Below are 17,014 nucleotides of genomic sequence, written 5' to 3'. Positions count from 1 at the left end.
TAATCGCACGAGGATTCTCTTCCTGATATTGTGCGCGGGATCTTCTCCTGGTATCACGGGGATAGGATCATGCCCATCTCGAGCCTTCATCCGATCCCGTGAGCTTCGGGGTCGGAGATCTTATCCCAAGATATCCGGGATGAGACTTGATCTTGCGATGGTCGATCTGGTAAGGAGGTCCGCTCGACGCATGCTCGGAATGCTGATGAGTCGTCCGAACCGACTCAACCTTTGTCTCGGTTCGATGCATGCCCGGAATGCTGATGAGTCGTCCGAACCGACTCAACCTTTGTCTCGGTTTAGCGAATCTTGCCTCGGATTTGGCACATCCTTTGGTGATCCGAGGCATTAAGTCCGAGTCTGCGGACTTGTACTTTTTGTCCCCAACAAATCCTATGACACCGCCATCATTAACGTAAAATCCCTCCCATCCCTCCTAATCCCATGGGATTCGCCCGGCCAAACAAACAGGCCCTTAGTGATTTGAAATCCTCTTGTTGTGTTTGGCACCTTAGACAGAGGATCAACTTTAATCCAAAAGTAGCTATTCATGGTATATTTGTAGGGGTTTGAATTTAATTACTAAATCAACTTTAATATTTCTAATTAGTGAACTTATGTAATTTTTGACACAATGTTTGTAATAAGCCCACTGAAGTATATATTTTGCCAAAAAATAATGAAATTCCAAGTCTCAAATGGGCCACAAGCACAGGATCATGTTTGAGTGACTACCCAATGATTTTTAACCATTGATTTACATGGACAATGTTTGGACGGTGCTGATCATTGTATTAAAGTAATTATTGTGATGCAATTAATAATCTAATTATTTTAAGATATCATTAGTGGGTCATGTGTCTAATAAATTAATAGTTTGGTGATAAACATGTTACACATGCAACGATGGGAATGATGTTAGATGTAAACAGAGGTCTCACCTTGGATTTCAAACCCCATGGATTTGAAACCCAGTTACTTAAAGGTGCCAAACAACCAAGGAGATTTGAAATCCCCTCAAATCCATGGTGCCAAGTGACCCCTAATGCTTTGCGCATTTAATGCATCACAAACCGACCATTTAGTGTGGTCCATTACAGCATTGGATCTGCCTCATTTTAAGCCCAAAACTTAACATGATCTTAGAAAAGGTATAGACGGCCTAGATAAACAAATACATCACAGTGGTACCTACACAGATCTAGGCGTATGCTTGAAGGTTCCACCGGGATCATTTGCAGTCCGTTTCCGTTCTATGATGCCTTATCTATCGACTGTTGTAATCAAAACCCGAAGTTTGCACTCTCTGTTAAATGCCCTCTTTTATGTCCTGTGAGTATACTTTCGTTTAAGATTTTTCATGTGTGCTCCCTCAACGTATATCTATGCCTAACTTAGGTCTGATGGTTCCCTCAGCCAATATCTGTGCCTGATCTGAAGCATACATCTGATGAATCGCAATTAAAGCATGCTGTAGCCCAAAAGCGGAGGGAATGAACATGCACTGTGTGGAGAATTCTCATAAATTCACTCTCATCCATCCGTTTGTTTCACAATATGGGACAACCCAACAAGATGACTGGCTTGATTTCATTACATATGAATTTTTATAGCATGACTTTCAAGATGGATAGCGCGGATCCTTATCTCACGCTGCAACTGCTTCCGCGTGTACATGAGTTGCCTCTTACATTCATCCAATCAGGCTCCACACATGGCACATCTTTTGTTAGTTTTCTGAATATGGTGGTCATCCTCCTCGCGTATCTAACATACAGCTATGCATATTATCGAATTTGTGGGTCCAATGTAAATAGAGTATATATCTAAAATCATACTCATCAAGCAGTCCTAACCGTCCATTTTCAGTGGCTATCAATTAAATTGTTAAACATAACATTCAGAGTGGTTCAAATTCAAAGTATTAGAAGATTGACATCATCTCTATGTAGATTTCCTGGTAAGCTTCGTGAATAGTTGGTAAGGGACATAGACAGTCAATATTGCCCGTGGAACGATGACTTGTGTGGTTGAATAGTTACCACTAATTATTAAACGGTGCTAAACCAGTTCTGCGCAGCTTGCACACGCATACACCGTGTTTACCAATCGGCTAGTTGCATTGATCTAGAGAGTTCTACTTTTCAAGAGTTATTTGATACTCTGGTTGCATGTGACGCTTGATAGACAGGCACTTAGAAATTGTAAAGTGGCGGATATTATATCAAATTAAAACCGCTAAATTGTGAAACCTACTGTTTTTAAGTTACAATGTAAAAATCAGCTTGAATGAAAAATCTTGGACGCTTGATTTTAGAGATAAGATTAATAGATTATTATTTTTTTCATTTCTAGCAGTCGATTAAATGTCCAACAATCTAATTTTTCAAAAACTTATCAAAGTAATCTTTTATTCATGATATATCTAAACCGGTCCTCATAATTTTGAGAGATTAGTTTGAATTATTTGCATGCTACGAAAGGAATTGCTGAGTAATTATTTAGATGCGCCTTTGGATGAGTTGAAAGGCTGAATTAGACAAAACCCAAACACTTGACCCAACTGGATATCCATGAGCCAGGCTGCCCAGCCCCTTAGGGCCAGGGCTTGGGCCCCTTGATTTGGCCTATGGTTGGGATGAGGCTGGAAATTAGGCCCAGCGTTTGGTTGGGCTGGGCAAAGTCAAGCCAATGGCTGGACCTGGTCAAATCATCAAGTGGGTTACCAGTGTAATAGCAATGAAGATTAAAAGATATTTGTGAGCAGTCCCATTTCACACACATGCTAGTTTAAAAGTTTTTTTTTCCTGAGTCATATTCTACAATCAAACCATTCATATAAATGGGTTTGTTGTGGATATAATGGATACCTTAAAACATTTTAAATTTAGACTTGCAAATCTTTGATCATTCACCCTTTTTCCTTGTAGAGCCCGGCCCAGCCCAAGTTAGGCCTGGCCCTAGGGTCCAGGTTAGGTCCTTTTTAGCCTAATTAGGGCCAAGGCTAGGCCAAAGCCAACTCCGGCCGGCCCATTTGCCACCTCTACAGCTGAGTCCAATTGATTCTACTCTATATTTAATAATTAACATAAGAAGTGACTGATGCCAGTAAATGATGTTCTATCCTATTTGAGAACGTGAGTTGGAACAACAACAACAACAATAATAATAATCATAATAATAGAATTACCCACTAGATTATTGGCCAGCTCAAAGTTAATAACAAAACTTGCAACTACGTCCAAAGTCAGACTGGGCTTGTGTAGTCAGGCCCTGCCCATTTACACCCTTAACAAGGGCGATACATCAGAAGCACTTTCTAGGTTGTATCGTCTTAAAAGAGTTTAATCATTTACCCTTTAACGCCACATTGGAGGAAGAATATACATGCTCGTGATTTTATCTAAAAGTCAATTATGATTCAGAAATCATGCACTGATATAGATGGAGCATGCATGGTCATCTTACTGAATTTGGATACATCAAAATTTGATATCTAACTGTCCATTTAATAATAACTAAATGAATAGATAGGATTAATACATCCAATTAATTTGGCTTCTTGCTATATTGATGCAGCTCTAATACCACTTGATATAGAATCCAAAGAAATATAAAGAAAAGAAAATAAAAACTTTGTTACTATAATTTGGATAAAGAGTACAAATGTCAAATGAGAATAAGAAAAAAGATAGATTGGGAGACTCACTCACCCAAGGGGTTGAGAATCACTCACCCAAGAGGGATTACTTAGGGACACTCACCCAAGGGGTTGGGGAATCACTCCCACGACGAGCCGATAGCCCGGGGACTCACTCACTCAAAGGGCTGGGGAATCACTCACCCAACAATGGATAGGTTGGGGATTCACTCACCTAAGGAGATGCGGAATCACTCACCCAACAAGAGATGAATCACTCCACTCACACTCACACTCACAGATATAAAGCTTATAAAAAAATAACTCTAGAATATCATCTCTCATGAAAAGACTATTATATATATAAGAGGAAAATTTGAGTATGATATAATACTTCTTGATACACTTGCTTCTTGGTGAACCAATGGCTACATAATACACCCCATCTGTCATGTACCCTACAATTTGAATGGTCCAGATTGATGGAGTGGGTGACCCTACACAGTGAAAAAAGTGATAAATTAGTTGGCTTGTCGGGGCCTCTGACCGAAAATGTTACGTAAAGGGCTGTAATCAGAGTTTGGTTCTTTTAAACCACCAAACCTGTTTATGTGATTGGGCTCCTCTTGTATGAGGATGCCGGAAATTTCCCTCATATAGAATCATTCACCCCTGTGATTAACCATTGGTTATCCTCAGTGTCCATTTTCAAAGCAAAAATTATGAATTTCAAAATATTAAAATAATTGAATTTAAAGATTTTATTCTTGTCAATCCAGATGCATTGGAGCAAAACTCCTGACTGAAATACCCCTAAATTAAATTACAGGCCTACTAATTCAGACATCCACACAAGGGTGCAAGTGTATTTTGACATATATTATTGCATGAATTTAAAGGTTTAAGGTATAATACTTTTTTTGGGTGGCCCACCTGCGTGTTTAATCAACTGATTAGGGGTGGCATACCTAATGGACAGCGTGGATTTCATGCATTTTGACTCGACTCAAAACTCGGTTATTGCTTCAAGTACTGGTCTGAATTCGGAACTACCTTAAACTACTAATCACTGAAGAATTTCGAGTAGCTGGGATGCAGTTGATTCGTGCTCAAGTGAAAAACAGCTCTATGGTCTTGCAGAAGGAACTGATTTCTCGTAGAGCACAGTGCATGATTGTATTTTTCTTTGGCCATAAAAATCGACTTCTGCTAATTCTTCTCTGTCAGAGAATCATATCCTTTAACCTTCTGAAATATGATTTTAAACATAGACGATTTAATTGATTTTAGTCAAGATCTAAGATCTTTAAACAAAAACCTAGGTGATTGCAAGCAAAGTCCAAAATAAGCATAAGTTGAGTCAGTTTGCCGAGATTTATAGCTTTCCCTTGACAATAGGGCTGTCAATCGGCCAGGCCGATTCATCTGGATATGGGGCCTGGCCCATCTAGGGATGGGCTTGGGCTGGAAATTTAGACCACGACTGGGTCATGCTTAAAATTCAGGCCTACTTCACAATCGGGCCAGCACTTGGACTGTGTACAACAGCCCATCAGCCCAATCCACGCTCATCAGGACCAGCCCATTGGAGTTTGCAAGTGCAATTTTGTAACGTACACTGTAAAAATCCTCATTTACTCTGTTGCATAGCTCATATTTGATTGTAGCTTATGATCCATCAAAGAAACACTCAAGCTCTCACCTATCAGAAACATTTTGGACCAGGCTCAAGCTGGACTATCTTGACCCAGCTAGGCCCAAAGTATGTTGAATAATGTGGGTTGGGCTTGGACAGAGCTTAACCCAACCCTAACCAGGCCCATTGACACCCCTACTTGCCAAAATCATTCAACCTCAAATACGCATAGGCAAGTTGCATAGCTAATTCAGTTTATTTAATTTTACAGCCTCCTAATCATATTTTGTAACCTCTAATAGAGGATTACACGTTTTTTCTATGATTTCACACCTCATGTACCAGTGCTTCATCTAGTCCCCTTATTACATGAATTACACAACCTTCAGTTAATTTGTATTAGTATGGTAGTGACTTCTTTGAATGCTTTTTCAGACTTAACAAATGCAATCTCAACAGTACATTATCCAGGCAAAGTCCATATAAACCCAAGTTCCTCAGGGTACATCTTTTCTTTTTAACTGCAAATTAGAGTTCGTTTGAATCAAAGAGATGCCTATACAATGCTTTAATAACCCAAAAGGGCCTTGACAGGAGGTATGGAAAAAAAAAATGGCAAAACACAACTGAAAACCTCGATGGTATAAACAAATGAGAGTGCACACAACAACTCCGCGGGTGCATGGTGGAAAGAGAAGCAATCACTGTCTTCTTCTAAAAAAGAACCGTTGAATCTATAAAGAGAGAAATCTCAAAAAAAAGGAGAAACAAAACTGACATTGTTGGTTAAAAGTTTGTTTATAAAGCCTTTTAATGTAACTTATGTAAGTCATGAACCTTAAATTTATGACTAGAACCATGGTATTTATAGTTGTGATCAATGCAGTGGATTTGGGGCAGGACGCTTGAACCATGGTTCGTATACACAGTTATTCAAACGGATATAGAAACCTTACTGTGGAGACTCCAGAAAGGAGAAGTGTGATGGGTAAGCTTCTCTAACCCAATCTTTCCTATATATATATATTAATTTCCTCACTAATTTCATTGAAAAGTTTTAATAAAAGTATAAGATGCAGAATATCGATCACCCCCTTCTGATGACTTTGTGGTATCAAGAATGTCTTTTCATATAAGTGCAGGTTTAACATTTTAGCTTGTAATCTTCATTATTAATGCATAGATGGTTCTATTATTCATATTACACAGTTTCCATTGTCAAGAATTACAACAGATGAAAATCTCACCATTGTTGGACTCGCATGCCACATCTCTTGGCGTTGGTGATTGTTGAGAATGAGCCAGCCCTTGGTCGTTAGCGCAGCTATCGATCCTTTCTGCATTTGATTGTCTCTGCTTGCCAACCAAACTATTATTTTTTCAGGTATTTTATCAAACCAAATTTCTAGCAAGGAGATTTCTGTCTAGGAGAAGATGGAATCCAAAGGCAAAAGCCATGATGGATTTTCGTCAAGGGTGGAAAGAGAAGAGCCTAAGCTTATGTCAGGGTGAGTTAAACAATGGCAGAAAGAGGGAGAAACAGAAGCAAGAGAGAGAGACTATTAGAAAGAGAAAATTGCATTTTGTATTGGGGGTATTGCTGTAACGGAGGAGGAGATGCATTGTTAACGGTAGTTTGGTCAGTTGGAATTATTTGATACAGCGGCAATGTGTAACCCAGATTGTACGATTTCAATATCTAGTTGTCCACTCGAGAGTTGCATCAGCTTCATTTTTTGGTCTATACCTTAAAATGAACTGGGAAAACACATGGAGCATGTACATTCAGCACATACGTGGAGGTGGACCGCACAGTCACAGTCCCACAAAAGTGTGTGTCTCTTTTTGAGCCGCTGGATGCACAAAAATACAATCGAATTGAATATTTAAACCTTTTGAGTATAGAAAAATGATGATGACGGTTCATGCCTAATGCAAAAAGTGCCAAAATTACTCAATGGTTGAAATAATCCAATTAAGAAATTTATTCAATTGTTACCGTAAAGAGTCAGACTCCTTATAATGATCCAACTCAAAAGCGAAGCCCCATCTATTTTGGAGTAGAGAGGATGTATGATGTATCGGAGCAAACCTCAGGGTATTTTGGTCAAGACCCACGGCCTAATCGTCTACATAAGACTCGAGGACTTTTCAATGCCGCATCTTTTGCGAACTGAATTACGAAAGTACCACTGCTGGTGAAGTTCAAAACTGTAAATGTGAGCACAAACCCGACAGATAATTCACCACCATTTTCAAGATTGAGGGCCACTTACCCTGCACTTCACCTACACGCACATCAATCTGAATCGTTCAAATCGAAGGGGATGGGACGTAGACAGAACCCCAACTAAGTGTATGCAGTAATCCTAGCAATTCATTGAGCATTTTAAAAAAAAAAAAATTCTAATATTCAGGATCCAAATTCAGTTAGTGGGCTATGTTCCATCCACAACGGTGGTGTACGGTACAATGGATATGACACCACAACCTAAGAAGTGTTGCTGATCTATCTACCTGACTCTGCCAATGGGTCAGGAGGCCCCCATCCATGCCCGAGCATGGGTCTAGCTAAGAGGTACTGACTTGAGCCGGTTAATGATCAGTTGGGTGATCACATTTTGAAAATTGTTCAAGTCAGATAGATGAATGGATCAATCTGGACCGTTTATTCACTCCAGAACACATTTTGTTACTGCTATCTGTCCAAGTATCATAGTTTTACAAGTGTAGGATCATACTTTTTAAATACTCGCTGAAGCGAAAATTACAAACATGAAACAGTGATGATGAACGGCTGTAGATCGGATTCAACCTAATGACCTAACAAAGGAAGACGGATCAGGTGGTGCAGAAACGTCGACCGCTCCTTCTAGCATCTGTGTCACCTTCTTCATGGAAGGCCTTAGACCTGGCTCTTCTTGAATACACCAAATTGCCACCTTCACCAATCTCTCCAGCTTTTGTAGTCCGTAAATCACCGCATCTTCGTCGTTCTCCACTAACAGATTCAGCATCCTTTCTCTGTAGCAATCGTAAACCCAGTCAGACAGTATCACTTCCTCTTCGTTCCCCCCCTTCAATTCAACGTTCTTCCTGCAGCAAATGATCTCCAACAACATGATCCCGAAGCTGTAGACGTCGACCTTTGCTGTGATCGGCATGTTCTTGAACCATTCAGGCGCCATGTACCCTCTAGTTCCTCTGATGTCCGTCTTGGTTCGGGTCTGATCCGTCTTCAAAAGCTTCGCCAAACCAAAGTCAGATATCCTTGGCGTGAAACAGTCGTCTAGAAGTATGTTCTGAGGCTTTATATCGCAGTGTATGATTTGAGTGCTGCACTCTTCATGTAAGTAAGTGAGCCCTCTTGCAATTCCGAATACAATCTGCAACCGTTGGTACCATTTGGGCTTCGACCTCCCAAATAGGAAGCTTGATAAAGGTCCATTGCTCATGTACTCGTAGACCAGAAGTCGGTGTGGCCCCTCATCGCAGAATCCAATCAGTTGGACTAGATTCTTGTGATGGGTCTGTCCAATTGCGATCACTTCTGTTGTAAATTCCTTCTCGCCATCTTCTATCACCTTATCTAGCTTCTTGATTGCCACGGAAGTTGCAGAATCTGCAGAATCGCCGAGCGCTAGGGAACCTCTATAAACAGTTCCAAAAGCACCACTACCCAATTCTTCCTTGAATCCACCAGTCACTTCTTCAAGCTCTTTGTAAGTAAAGCAACGCAGATTCTTTCCCAACATGCTTGAATTTGTCTTAACTTCTGGTAGTTTTCTTCGATATGAGATGAAACCAAGCAATAAAATCACTAAAAAGAAGATGAGATTGAGAAATAATGAGCCACCCAAAAGCACTGATCCGGTGAGGATCAAAGTGGATCGATCTTTCTTCCTTCTAGCTACGCCTGGAATTGGAAGAGCGGACTTATTTTTTGATACTTTGATGAGAAACTTATTTCCAGCACTCGGATCCATCCTCCCATTGGAGAGCGGAAACTTCTTCTTATAACAATTTCCATTAGAGAAACTAGCCGCCATGCATAAACAATCATTCAAGCAAAATTCCCGACACCCATCTTCATTCACATAATTATATCTTTCATAATCCGATCCCATCCAATTCATGTTAAGCAACTCAGTCATCTCGAACTGAGGTTCTTTTTTGGATCCGTTCTGACTGCAACTCTGCGGTTGGAAGTCCTGTTCGCACCCTTTGTATTTGTCGTTTGGATCCAGTAAGGAATACCCGGGCAGGCAATGACAACTCGGCCTTTGATTCTCATCCATCTTGCAGTAGCTGTTAAACCCACAAGCGCCAGGACCCATCTTACCGAAATCAGCAGAGCAAATGTCCTCTGGCACAAACCACACAACGGACCATGACATGGACCATCTCCCATTGCTAATTTGGGTCTTTGGTCGGACGTATTGCCTGAAAACCCCATCGAAATCAAATACCGCTCTCTGATAGAATTCCGTTGTTGGAGCTCCGTTCGCCGCTGCAAGATCATAAGAGCCTCCATCCCTTAGCTTGAGGTGAATGCGGCCAGATGAATTGAAAACCAGCTCGGTAACGTTCCCTACCGTCATGCTAGCCCAATAAACAAAATCTTTCCAGGGGAGAACAACGGGATAAAGAACCAAACCATCACTTTGTACACGGAGTAAGAACTGTCCCCTTGAGTAGTCCATCTCTGTTACACGAGACCGAAGTTCGGTGTCTAGTCTCAATACCTGGGTAGGCAAGATGGTGTCGGTCGGTTCGTCGAAGCTCTCCCATGTAATAGTAGAATCCATGCTCATGAGCACGAAGCTCCCATTGTCACGCATGGCGGCCGATACGACTGTCTCGCCGTTGCTGGACCTGGTCTCCCACACCACGTTGCCTTGATGATCTTTGAGAATGAGCCCACGGTTGGTTAGCTCGACTTTTGATCCTTTCTCCACCAGCGGATTTTCACTTTTTGCCCACCAAACTATCGTTTTTTCAGGTATTTTGTCGAACCAGATTGCTAGCAAGAAGAGGTTTCTTTCTGGGAGAAGACGGAATCCGAAGGCGAATTCGCCGGAAGGAGAACGCCATGACAGGTTTTCGTCTTGGGTGGAAAGAGAAGACTCTAAGTTTATGTTATGGTCAGTTTGAGAGAGGGCAGAAAGAGGGAGAAACAGAAGCAAGAGATGGAGAAGAAGAGAAAGATGAGAAGACATTTTCAAGTTGAGAGAGATTGCTTGAATCAGAGAAAGCGTACTTTAGCAAGCTACACCAAGAGAGGGAGAAGACAAGAAGATGATAACTCGTATTGGGAAGGATTACGTGGGATGGGATAAAAAAACGTAATTATTATATACGGCAGGGATGGTCCCTGTTAACATTGGGAGAAGCTTAATTCCATGATATGTTTATAATAGGGTGGTACATTGAATAGAAATACCCACCATCTTTTTGAAACGATTGAGAATAACACATGTTTTATATCCAAATCATTTATCTGTTTTGTAACCTCGTTTTATGGCATAGGCCTAAAAATGAGGCAGATCGAAAACTTATGTGGCCCCAAAGAAGTTTTCAAAGGTAGGTATTCAATCCCCGCTGCTTTCTTGGTGGGGTTCACTTGAGCTTTAGCTCTACCTGATTTTTTGGTTCATGCTCTAAAATGATCTCAAAAAATGGGTGGACAGTGTGGATATAGCCCACACATCATGGTAGGACCTACACAACTTGCTAACATTGAGTGGAATTGGAACCAACCAATGCAATTCCATCTAATTCCCCATCTAATCTAAATCCGAGCATTTCCATTCTTCCCAAACATTGGGGGCCCGTTTGATTTTCTAATTACAGTAAATGGGTTTACCTTTGTATTTCTACTTAGATTTCCAGGTGATGTTGACCGCCACTTTTCATTTATAGCACTCCTCACATTGAAGATAAAAATGTTAAATTGTGAGGCCCACTATAATGTTTGTGTCATAGCCACACCGTCCATCCCTTTAGCCAACTCATTTTAGGGCATGATTCGAAAAACGAGGCAAATCCAAAGATCGAGTGGACCACACCACAGGAAACATGGGAATTGAACCTTTGATGTTGAAAGTTTCTTGAGGACCCTAAAAGTTTTGGATCAAACTGTTATTTTTGTTTCCACTTTATCTAATGACTGTGTGACCTTATGAACAAGTTGGATGACAAATAAACATCAATGTAGGCCCTAGGGAGAAAGCAGCTTTCAACCATTGACATCTTAATGATCATTGTTTCCTAAGGTGTGGTCCACTTGAGCTTTTGAATTACCTCGTTTTTGGGCGCATGCCTAAAAATGTATATTTTAAAAAAGAATGGATGGTGTGAATAACTCACATATATCATTGTGAGTCCTAATAGCAGGGTTTGTAGGGACCGATTTTCGAAATGCAATTCCCCATGAATTTCGAACAGGTCGGGTAAGTAATAATTACTGATTTTCATCCCACCTAATCCCATGTAATACCATGCACCAAGCGACCCGGGAGCGGATTCGGTGTTATCTTGATGACACGTTAGGGCGTGGCTTTGACTGCTACCTAACCCAGGCCCGGCCCTTTGACAGCTCTACTTTTAAGAATATCAAAATGTAACGTATGGTCATTTGATAACGGATCGGCTACTCCCCCTGACACCCCCCGGGCTGGTGATGGATGCTCTGTGGGCCCCACCATGATGTATGTGTTTCATCCTATCTGTTCATCCATTTTTACCGATCATTTTATAGTTTGATCCAAAAAAAAGAGGTATATAAATCTCAAGTGGACCACACCACATGAAAACAATAGTGATTGAATATCCATCATTAAAATCCTCCTAATGCCCACTGTACTGTTTATTTAACATCTAATATATTGTTTAGGTCATACAGGCTCAGATGAAGGGAAAAAAACAAAAATCAGCCTGATCTAAAACTTTTATGGCCCCAAAATGCTTTTCAATGGTCGACGCTCATTCAACACTCTTTCGTGTAATGTGGTACTAAGATTGAGATATAACTCATTTTTTGTCTCAATTCATAAAATGATCTGTAAAAATAGATGGACGGCATGGATGAAACACATACATCATGCCCGGGCCCACGGAGTACCGACCCCCAGCCATTGGCTGGTGTCAAGGGGAGTAGCCAATCCGTTTCCTGAGTCGGGATCCTCTGTTTGCCAAAAGCACGACTTTTCTGCTTTCCTGTATTTTCATTGGTCCATGTCAGCGGCATGTAAGGCAGGTAATGGTGCCGTCCAATTAGATTGCAATAACCTTGATTTTCGCTTGACGCAAACAGAGGATCCGTATTCCTACTTTTTTAGCCACAGAGCATTGAGAGCCCAGCTTCCTGCCTGTTACACTAGCAATTCCTTCCTTCCATCAATGGCTTCTGCTCTTTCTCGTCTTCTCTTCTTCTTATCCCTTCTGTTTCTTCCACTCTCGGCCACCGGCCAAACTGGCCGCAACATAAGCTTGGGATCATCTCTCTATGTGAACGGTGAAAACTCTTCATGGGTCTCGCCCTCTGGCGATTTCGCTTTCGGATTCTATCCTATCGCCAAAGGAAATTTCTTCTTGCTTGCAATCTGGTTCGATAAAATACCAGAGAAGACGATGGTATGGTTCGCTAACAGAGATAATCCAGTGCAACAAGGATCGACGGCTCAGCTCACAAAAGATGGACGGCTCGTGCTCAAGGACCATCAAGGCCGGCTGATATGGGAACCCAACTCCATAAATGGTAGTATCTCTTATGCTGCCATGCTCGATACTGGCAACTTTATTCTATCAAGCAGCGATTCCGTCGTTAGATGGGGAAGCTTCGACGAGCTGACCGACACCATCTTGCCAACACAGGTGTTGAATTTCGGCGGCAAGCTTTCGAGCCGTCTGACAGAAACCAACTACTCCATCGGAAGGTTCGAGCTCCGTTTTCTGCCAGATGGTAATCTTGTTCTTAATCGCTTAGCTCTCCCGACTGGAAATGCTTACGAAGCTTATTATTGGAGCAATACATATCTGTCGGGTTATCAGGTGATCTTCAATCAGTCGGGCTACATTTACGTCCTCCGAAGGAATCAAAGCATACTCTATCTCACGCCGTCAAGCCCTGTTTTAACGGAGGACGTCTACCATAGGGCGACGCTTGATATAGATGGAACATTCAGGCAGTATACATACCCAAAGGCCGGCGCAAGAGATGGGAGTGGGGCTGCCGTATGGTCTGTCGTGTGGTCTGCTCCCGATGACATCTGCACAGCTGTCCAAATCAACATCAACGGCAGCGGTGTTTGTGGATTTAATAGCTATTGCAGCCTAGACAATGATAGATGGGCTGTCTGCCAGTGCCTTCCTGGGTTTTCCTTCTTCGATGTGAGTAACAAATTCAAAGGTTGCAAGCCGGATGATGTTGTACAAGCTTGCAAGCTTGATCCATCGAGGCGGCCGAGGGATTTGTTTACACTGTGGGAGGAGGAGGATTTGGATTTTCCTGGGCATGACTACGAAGCGCTGGCTTCCGTAACTGAGGATGAATGTAGAGATTCTTGCTTAGATGATTGTCGTTGTACGCTTGCCCTCTTCCGCGGTGATAGTACCTGTTGGAAGAAGAGGTTTCCTCTCTCGAATGGGAGGATAAGTCGTAGTTCCAGTAGAAAATCTCTCATTAAAGTATTGAAAGCGAATTATTCACAGCTTCTTCTTCTTCCAGAACCGAAGCAGAAAGATCAAGAGACAACAATCCTCGTTGGATCAACGCTTCTAGGCAGCTCCATGTTTCTCAACTTGGTATTCTCATTAACTATTTCTCTGTATGTTTGGTACAGATACCATAAGAGATCGCGGAAAGTTCAACGGAATCCGAATATGCTGCAATCAAATTTGCGGTCTTTTACTTACAAAGAGTTGGAAGAAGCGACAGATGGGTTCAAGGAAGAAGTGGGTAGGGGCGCTTTCGGCACAGTTTATAAAGGAACCATGCAATTAGATTCCATGGCCACGTCCGTTGCGGTCAAGAAGCTCGAGAGGGTTATAGAAGAGGGCGAAAAGGAGTTGAAGACAGAGGTGGGAGCGATCGGCCAGACCCATCATAAGAATCTAGTCCAATTGCTTGGATTCTGCGACGAGGGGGCCCACCGTCTTCTGGTGTATGAGTTCATGAGCAGTGGATCCTTGGCAAGCTTGCTCTTTGGGACCTCAAAACCCACCTGGAATCAACGGTTGAAGATGGTGTTCGGCATTGCAAGAGGGCTCAGGTACTTACATGAAGAATGCAGCTCCCAGATCATACATTGCGATATAAAGCCTCAAAACATACTTCTAGATGATAATCTAATGGCCAAGATTTCTGATTTTGGATTGGCAAAGCTATTGAGGACAGACCAGACCCGAACAAGCACAGGCTTCCGAGGCACCAGAGGCTATGTTGCACCGGAATGGTACAAGAACATGCCGATCACGTCCAAGGTCGATGTGTATAGCTTCGGTGTAATGCTTTTGGAGATTGTTTGTTGCAGGAAGAACGTGGAATCATTTTTGGGGAATGAGGAGAAGGCGGTCTTGACGTATTGGGCCTATGGATGCTATCGAAGGGGGAGATTGGACATGTTAGTGATGGAGCACCAAGATGCAATGGAGGATATGAGAAGGGTGGAGAGACTGGTGAAGCTAGGGATTTGGTGCATACAAGAAGAGCCATCGATGAGGCCTTGTATGAAGAAGGTGACACAGATACTTGAAGGTGCAGTTGAAGTTTCAGTGCCCCCTCACCCTTCTTCTTTCATTAGTTCACTTGGCTGAGTTGAAACCTTCCACCTAGGCCTGAAAGTCGGGTGGGTTCAAACCGACCAACCCATGACCGACCCGACATTGGGTTGGGCTCGGGTAGGATGTACCGGGTTTGGTCTTGAGCTTGGGCTATATAAACACCACCCCGATAAAGGTTGGGTCGGGCTTGGGTTGAGGTCTCGGGTTGCCCGACCCAACCCGAACCCGATCAATATGTCATATATAAATTGTAGTTGATTGTGGATCATCTATGTTGAAGGCATAGGAAATTCCAGCTTTGGTTGAGGTCTCGAGTTGCCCGACCCAACTCGAATCCGATCAATATGTCAGTTATAAAATGTAATTGATTGTGGATCATCTGTGTTGAAGGCATAGGAAATTCTAGTGCCATCGGGTCTCATTGGTCCATGCCATTTCCAATTATTCGAGCTAACAAGATACGCCAGATTTCTCTCTCTCAAATAGATTGCATACTACATAACACGGCCTTTAAAGGAGTAGTCCTTTATTTTAGCTTGTTTGTTTAGAAAAAATAAAGTTCTTTACCATAAATAACTACTATATGGCTAATAAAATCACAGGTACGAAAAATAAGAAGTGTATTGGAATATAATAGACTAATGGAATAATGAAAATATTAGCATGTATCCGCCTGACCAACCCGACCGAGCCCGCTTGGGTTGGGCTTGGGATTTCCAACCCAAGGTTGGGTTGGGTTGGGTTGGGTTGGGTTAGGGTTGAGGTATAGGAACCTTAGGTAGGGCTAGGGTTGAGCACCAACCTGACCCAACCCGCCTGACTTTCAGCCGTACTTCCACCTCCCTCCAGTGCATACGCAGGATGTTCGGTATATGCGAGTGTATGGGTGCATGTGTGCGTTCGTTCTCCTTTGTTTATTTCATTGAAATTTTGTGTTGTGTTTTGCCAAAGTATCTCTTTCACTTTTTGCCTCTTGTCAAGACCCTTTTGCGCAGTAAGGTTTCTACAACTAGCATCAAAGTATCTAGCTATTGCACAACTACGAGTACTTTGATCATTTAGAAATTATAGTTGGCTGGGTATATATATATATATATATATAGACACATATGTGTGTGTGTGTTGATGCAAAAATCTAGACCACCCTCCACCAAGCGTTGTACCTTCAAAACGAACCTTGGTCCTGCACAGAGAGGAGACAAAGGAGACCCTGGCTCAAGCAGGGGACCCTCCGATGCCTAAGTCAAGCTAAGGAAACTGGGTCTATGTAGTGTAAAGTAGAGAGGATGCGAGATGTTACGTAACTAATCTTGTAGAAATGACCTGTATTTATACCTGAGGTTCGTAGTGAATGTGTCTAACAATCTCGGCATGGTCATAACCATCATGCGAGGATTACGCAACCGCAGTAGTGAACAGTTATCCGAAGATCGTGCGCTGGGCATAACTTCAGTCGCGTGTTACTCGAGTTGTACATTAATGATGTCGTTGATCGAGCTCTCATATGACTTAACCTCCTGGCTCGGATCACGCTCCACGATCCAAGCGGAGCCCATGGAGTGATGACACGTTCAAGTAAAGAGGATCGGGTCGGTCAAGCATAAAGTACGGTCCAGCTCGGATGTGAAGGACGAGTCAACATATAGTTCTACCAGCTGAACCCTTAGGTCGGACATTATCCTTGGCTCGGACGTTACCCATCCAAGGCTTTCTTCATCGACGCCGAAGTTAACTTGATGCAGCTCGGTTTGGATTTACCCATAACAATATATATATATATATATATATATATATATATATATATATATAGTGTCTGTGTGTGTGTGTGTGGATATGGAAAGTTATGTATTTCAATAATAATTCGTTATATTTTTCATTGCTTCTTTATAAAATCTTAAACAAGGACAGCAAGTTCCACCCTTTTATTTCTCGGAGTCTGCAAATCGTTTGTGTCA

General features: G+C 42.1%; 2 protein-coding genes across 2 annotated transcripts; one reads left to right on the top strand and one right to left on the bottom strand.

Moving 5' to 3' along the window:
- Positions 1–7,909: 7,909 nt before the first annotated feature.
- On the bottom strand, positions 7,910–10,601 carry LOC131222400 (G-type lectin S-receptor-like serine/threonine-protein kinase LECRK2). The gene has a single exon (XM_058217453.1). The coding sequence runs from the start codon at positions 10,493–10,495 to the stop codon at positions 8,087–8,089; it is 2,409 nt and encodes an 802-aa protein (XP_058073436.1). The 5' UTR covers positions 10,496–10,601; the 3' UTR covers positions 7,910–8,086.
- Positions 10,602–12,543: 1,942 nt separating this feature from the next.
- LOC131222399 (G-type lectin S-receptor-like serine/threonine-protein kinase LECRK3) lies at positions 12,544–15,581 on the top strand. Its single transcript, XM_058217451.1, has one exon. The coding sequence runs from the start codon at positions 12,678–12,680 to the stop codon at positions 15,090–15,092; it is 2,415 nt and encodes an 804-aa protein (XP_058073434.1). The 5' UTR covers positions 12,544–12,677; the 3' UTR covers positions 15,093–15,581.
- The last annotated feature ends 1,433 nt before the right edge of the window (positions 15,582–17,014 follow it).

The sequence above is a fragment of the Magnolia sinica genome, chromosome 13 (assembly GCF_029962835.1).
Source record: "Magnolia sinica isolate HGM2019 chromosome 13, MsV1, whole genome shotgun sequence".
NCBI lineage: Eukaryota > Viridiplantae > Streptophyta > Magnoliopsida > Magnoliales > Magnoliaceae > Magnolia > Magnolia sinica.
Note: the sequence above shows the minus strand (reverse complement) of the source record. Positions and strands in the feature narration are given on the sequence as shown.

Excerpts from the sequence above, each read along its gene's own strand:
- LOC131222400 (XM_058217453.1), bottom strand. The coding sequence starts at position 10,495 with ATGTCTTCTCATCTTTCTCTTCTTCTCCATCTCTTGCTTCTGTTTCTC.
- LOC131222399 (XM_058217451.1), top strand. The coding sequence starts at position 12,678 with ATGGCTTCTGCTCTTTCTCGTCTTCTCTTCTTCTTATCCCTTCTGTTT.